The sequence below is a fragment of the Dufourea novaeangliae genome, unplaced genomic scaffold, assembly GCF_001272555.1.
Source record: "Dufourea novaeangliae isolate 0120121106 unplaced genomic scaffold, ASM127255v1 scaffold78, whole genome shotgun sequence".
NCBI classification, from domain to species: domain Eukaryota; kingdom Metazoa; phylum Arthropoda; class Insecta; order Hymenoptera; family Halictidae; genus Dufourea; species Dufourea novaeangliae.
Window position 1 is genome coordinate 1,015,128 of NW_015373959.1, and position 6,815 is coordinate 1,021,942.

The 6,815-nt window shown below is 33.0% G+C and overlaps 1 protein-coding gene across 1 annotated transcript; it reads right to left on the reverse strand.

Annotated features, from left to right (window-relative positions):
- Positions 1–972: 972 nt before the first annotated feature.
- LOC107186373 (WD repeat-containing protein 89) lies at positions 973–3,965 on the reverse strand. The gene is made up of 7 exons (XM_015574219.1): positions 3,663–3,965; positions 2,941–3,167; positions 2,478–2,812; positions 2,262–2,390; positions 1,549–1,643; positions 1,294–1,396; positions 973–1,211 (listed from the first exon to the last, which is right to left on the reverse strand). The coding sequence occupies exons 1-7, from the start codon at positions 3,824–3,826 to the stop codon at positions 1,056–1,058; spliced, it is 1,209 nt and encodes a 402-aa protein (XP_015429705.1). The 5' UTR covers positions 3,827–3,965; the 3' UTR covers positions 973–1,055.
- Between the last annotated feature and the right edge of the window lie 2,850 nt (positions 3,966–6,815).

A 6,815-nucleotide genomic window follows, 5' to 3' on the forward strand; every position in this document is an offset into this window, starting at 1 on the left:
ATGATGCTCATTATAAAAGAAAAAAAAACATATGAGATGTAATTCCAAACAAAATCATTCCAGATAGATATTTAAATACGTATATATATAGTCGCACACCATCTTCAGGGTAACGCGGAGAATCAAATTGGAATAACAACTAAGAAGTAGTGCGGCGGCCTATGTGCGTCTTGTGGCATCTAAGAAGTTCGATGTCATTCGACTGCATAAGTTTAAGAGAGGATATAAAGAATTATTAGCAACGCGGTTTTCCACGTTTTAGTGAATCTTTACGTCCCTGATGCTCATGGGAAGTATTTTTGTACGTTTACTCTGTACCTACTATTTTACTCTAAAACTATATCTACTGTTATCATTGTGATACTCGCTACTGCGATCGTCTTTGGAAACGTTAACGTAAAATTATAATAATCTAATAAAGTGAACGCGTACCTGTTTTAAGACGCGCTCACTTGAGCATTAGCATTCTCTTAAAGTTGATCACTTTTAAACTACAGACCGTTTTAACGGTTGTAAGCTAATAATAATCGTTATTATTGTGTTACTTACTTGATTGCTCTATCAAGATTACCATTTACTAACACAGTACGCTAAATACATCTCTTGTATGACAAATGCAATTTGTAATCTCCTATTTTACTAAATCCATATACTACAGAAATAATTTTTCCATAAGGCGATCCATTAAAGTTAATTTGTTACTTGGCAAGAGTAAACAAATATTTACAATATTTTCTTCCTCTTTCAATCTTATACACACACATATATATATACACACACACACACACTGGTATGTGATTTACATTCCTTAGCGTTTATATACACATGTTTTGCTGCATTTTTCGAATGATACATGAATCGCTGTTAAATCATTACCCGCATAAAGAAATAATATCTATTTATTATAAATGTACATAAAACCGTTATTGTAATAAAGAAGAACGTGAGAGAAATGTACGATTATGTTAATGTTACGTGATATTTCTCTTCTGTTTATTACATTTACTTACAAAAACTCTGTTCGCATTTACAAATTTTTATCCTATCACTTTTATTCAATACGGTTTGGTTCTATGCTGACGATCACGTCCTTTGCCAGTACCAATCTTTGCTACCAATTTATGGCTAGAATTTTCTTGTAAAGGAGTTGTTTCTGCTTGCCTCCAAATGTTTATAAGTCCACCTTCCCCCACTGTTACTAAAGAACCAGTCTGTAAATCATATTTAAATTTTACTTTATCTTTGTTTAAGTACTTCATTTTGCATCCAATAATAATTCTATTCAGATAATACCTTTTCATGGAGCCAACTATCACGTACTAACTGCTTATTTCCTACCATGTTGTAACATACTTCTAATCGATTGTTTAGAACATTCAAGCATCTTAAATTCTCCCTAAAATATTTTAATAAAAATAAATGAAAGCAATTACAAATACATGAAAATCATAATCGTAAATAATTTGAATCTTTATTATTAATTAATTTTATCATTGTAGTTCTATACTATTCTATTTTCTTGTATTTTTAAGTCATGTAGCAACTTACCCTTTAACAGTACTGGAGCCTGCTATGAGGAATGTCTGTTCAAGCAAATCTGAAGTGTGAAATCTGCCAATATAACAGTTATCTACCTCATCATTCTACAAAAAGAGTAAATTATACGAAATTTTCTAATAGTTTTTGTATTTATGTGGAATTATTATTAAGATATTTTTAAATGATCATGTATTTATAAATAAGGTAATTGTGCAGTTTAGTGGCTTTTCTCAATTTTAGCTATAAATATCTCGGAAACTAAGACATATCGGTGCTAACATGTACAGGAAAATGTTGGATTGTATAACATATCCAAAGGTCATTGAAATCGGTGTTAAGTGGACAATTCCTACTAATTTCCCACGCTTTTTTAAACAAAAATAACAAATGTACATTACTTTTTCGACCTCCCTCGCTTAATTTTTTGTTTTAGTGATAAAATGCAGCTATTTGAACAAACCGTAGTGAAGTAGCGTGCACGTATAGGCAAGATTCAATGCAGTAGTAGCAGCAGTTTTTTGCAAAGATTTCAGGAACTACATTACTTTTTCAGCCTCCCCTGCCCTGATTTTTTGTTTTAGTGATAAAATGAAGTTATTTAAAAAAAACCCGCAGGATAATAGCTAAAATTAAGAAAAGCCGTTAAATTGCGCAAATACTATATATGCATAAATAATATATAAATTACGAATTATAATTAATATAGTCCAGTTAATATTAACCTGGGAAACTACTAAGTCACTGCGTTCAAATTTTGAATATGGAGTGGCTCCTTCACAGTCCCAAAGTTGTAAAGAATGTGTATGGGTTGTACACCAGAGGTTATTATCATTTAGCCAGCCTATCCTATCCTATAGTTAACATATATGTTTAGTAGATACAGTTTTATACCATTTTATAATAACATACTGACAATTTCAGAGAAAATTGTATCTCACCACAGAAGATTCAGTATTCAAGGAATATGTTAATGCAGACTCTTCTGATGGCTGTGTAAGATCAAATACATTAATCAAACCATCTGTACTACCAGATGCTAAAACATCCTGCTTCTTAGAATGAAATGCCAAACAGGTCACATCTTCCATGTGAGATTGCCAGTACCCACCGAGAAGAGTATTTTTATTGTACAATTTCGAATTAGTATATCGTATATCCCAAAATAAAATGAATGCATCTCCTCCGATATGTTCGGTTCCACCTGCTATAAGTCTTTCATCATAGCCTACATCAAAACTGCAGAGGGGTTTCACTTTTCCATCTTCTGTACAGTCTGAAAAAGAAATAAATGTGTTAAATCTTTGAAACGTTTGAAATGCAGGTATAAACTCTATGATACACTTGATTATATGTTTGCATATTTAATCCGTTACTAAAAGGAATTGTATTACTAAATACAACCTTTAAATTCTGCAATGACCTTTCCTTTAGCACGTAGATCACATGCTGTAATGAGTCCATTACTCGTCGCTGTATATAAAATGTTCTTAGATGTAGGACTAAACCTTATACCAACAATAGGAGCTTGATTGTGAGTTAAAGTAATACTTTTGCTTATGCTTTCTCCAACAGAATGTATTGTACATGTATAATCTGACAAAGCTGTACCAATCCTAAATTCTGGATCGCTATATAAAGAAATTCATGAAATACTGTAAAATCACTGTTTAAATATATGATTATTATATAATTTACATCCAATTCAAATTTGCTAATATTAGATAAATTTTAATAATCTTAACTCATTTCTTCAACTTTATTCTGTTAAAAACTAATAGTAAAGCATAGTAAAATTTATTTGTTTAGTTTTATGCAATTATTTATACAGAATATTTAAATCCATTACAAGTATTTATAAATTATTATGTTGAAAATTTTAGAAGTATTTTGTTCTTAAAAAAGTGAATTTTCGAAATGATTGATTTTTTTTGTATAACACAAACCAGGGGCACTTGTTTTAAATGAATTGGAGGGGAAAGTTCGGAGTACTGTTTAAGAAAAACTTGCGAATACAATTTATATGAACGCTACGAAATTTTCTGGGATGACAAATGTTACAGAAAACAATACTATTTATAGATTTAATTTGAAATACAATGTAAAAATCTGTAAGAAAAATTTGCCTTTGTATTCCACAGACAGCCAGAATGTAATTATCAAGGGACACTGTCTCTTCTATCGCTGATATTAATTCGCTTTTTCTTTTCATGGTTGTTCGATTGTCATTGAATTTCCGTTTACTGTGCTCAACACTCAATTTCTTGAAAGATTCTGCTATTTTAGCCATAATGCTCACTTCAAGCTTTCAAGGATATCACAAAATCAAGGTTAATATCACATCCACGTTACAGCCATGCGTCTTTTTAAATCTAAACTACTTGTCGTTGTAAACTGGATTTTAAATTGTTGGAAGTTTTATAATGAGTTTTGTTTTACATATAATTATTCAGTGTCCTTCTTTTTCATCTTACTTGACAAATTTTAAAGTATACACCAATGTACGTCTCAATTAAACATTTAAGACGTAATTTCCTTCAATATGAGTACTGCAGTTGATAGAAACCAAAATATACATCTAATGTTTATGGAACTTCTTGGCCAACGGCTAATTAGGGTAAAAACAACATACTTCTTACCGATTGGTGGCGCCACTAACTTCCTTCCTGTCACAAAAGACGTATGTATAGTATGGTATAGTAGCCATTCGGTTACAGTAAATCCTCGATAAGTGTGAGCCGGCTCCTCCACAATAAGTGTGAAATCATCATCCCCACCACTGGGGAAGAGGGATGTGGAACCTGTCAAGCGTATAATTTTTTCACGGCGCGCCGCGATGGCTTTCTTTCCACGAGCCGACGGCTAAACGAGGGGATCAAATGCAACGACGAAAGTTTTTGTTTTTGGTTCTTCGTTAACGAAACTTTTACGAACATATTCATGAGATTTTTCTGATTAAAATGATACCAAACACGATATAATTTGGACCATATTTACTTATGATTTATCAGAAGCGATAATGAACGAATATGAACTATTACCACTTTCTACATGAGTAAATATGATCCAAATTATGTCGTATTTGGTATCATTTTAATCAGACATATCTCACCAATGTATCAGTAAAAGTTTCATTAACAACGAATCAAATATAAAAGTTTCATCGTTGCATTAGCGTTGACTCGCCGATACCACCCGGGAATGTAATCTTTTTTTGGTTCGTGAATGGGAAATCGTCTAGGCGCGGCGGGATGGACGTAGCGGCGGCGAGGGGATGTATGTACGATGATTAGTCGAAGCGTTTAATCGTCAGCGACTGGCTAGAGAGCTGCCGATGAATTAAATATAGCTGGATCATACCTCCACACGTATTTTTATTATTGGCCGAAACGGTACACACACAATCGGACTGTGTGGTCGGCTATAATGTAACCGTTGGTCGGCGAGAACGTCGCAGGTAGAAAGAAGCTTTCTCTTTCTGTTTTCCACATCGCTTGTCCTTTTCTACCTTCGGAACACTACAAAGGCAAGCGGTCGAGGGTCGAGCTTCGAGTAAAAAACAGATTGACGCGTGCTGACAACTGTTCGCCTACAGCATAAATGTGACTCCGCGAACCGAGGCATTCACACTTATCGAGACATTACTGTATTGCGTATTTCGGGGCTGTAGAAGGTCAGAATTCCAGTAATTATGCAATAAACGTGCACCAATCACCCGAGCGCTTTCCCCACCACTAGGCCGTTCAGCATGCGACTCAGCTACATATAGGGTAGGCTAAATATACGCACTTTGCAGATCTTAATTATCTTCGTTATTTTTAGAGATAGTAAAAATGTTTATTCGTAGAAGTTGTTTAATATGGCGAGGACTATTACTTAGCAGTAACAATTTTTTCGTAAGTGGCGGATCTTCATAGTTTTCAAGGTTAATTATGTTTTCCCTTTAATGATACTAAAACATTGTGGAGTAAAAATATTTTTTTTTGCGTACATGGATTCTTCTAAACGTTCTGTGTAATACAATATTAAGGTATTATGTGCAAAAAGTTAATAATTCGTGAGATGTTTTAAATATAAAATTTGAAATATGTCACAAACTGTTAATTTTTTATATACGTTGGTGGCCCACTTAAATTGTAGTACCAACAACATTTTAAAAAGCCTATGATTTTAGCGACCTTTGCGTTATCAGAACGGTGAATCTGCGGTGGGTAATGACACTAAAGTGGAAATGGGGCGACGCGACGTCGCGCCAGAAAAGTGGGCCGAAAAAATGAACACAAGTTTGTCAACATGTGAAGATAATACATACCATGTTTCGAATTTCTTGAATTTCCTGTTTCAGATTAGGTATCGTTGTGGGACTAAATTTCGACTCCACAGAAATAAAATATCTATAAAAACATGTTATTATATTATTTACTCTTATTAGGTACATGTTGTTATTGAAATTCTTATTGAAATTTCCGTAACCATGTTTTATTGTGATATATAGTTTGTTTCTATTATCGAACTAAAATATCTATAAAAACGTGTTGGTATACTTCTATTCTTATTACATGTTGTTATTACAATTATTATTCAAATTTATGCATTATGAAATGTCCATTGACATGTTTTATTGTGATCCTTTGAACTTCTGTTTCAGGAATCATCGTGGATTAAAAACTTATTAAAACTGAAGTATCCACACCTAATAATAATGTCTTTTTTCATCCTTACAGGCTCTGTTTCAGAAATCATCAGATGAAGACATTTCTTCATCTGAAGATCACATTTGAAGACCAATAATAATGTCTCGTTCTAATCCTTACAGGTTCCGTTTCAGAAAGCATCATATGAAGACATCTCTTCATCTGATAATTACATATGATGAGTTCACTCTTCATGTGAACTTTATACGAACATTTCTCTTAAGGGGTTATGCCTACCTGCGAGCTCGAAAAATGACATGTACTTTCGGAATTTATTTTTAACAAACTTGAAAACTTTTTTAAACATACGTCATTGTATTCGAAAGTGTACATTTTAAAGTGCTTAGAATAATTTTTTCAATGCAAAATATAAATAAATGGGGGAAATATCAGCGATCTCCCGGCAGCGTTTTTATTTTAGGCGTTTTGCGGTGACCACTGTGTTCGTTTATTTAAAATAAAAAATCCGAGCAAATTTAGTTAATATATTAAATTATCTAGTGCCTGATCGTCCATTATCCTGAAAAATTAATTTACGACAAAATGGCGGCTGTTCAAAATCGAAGTATCGATTTTCGCCCAAAA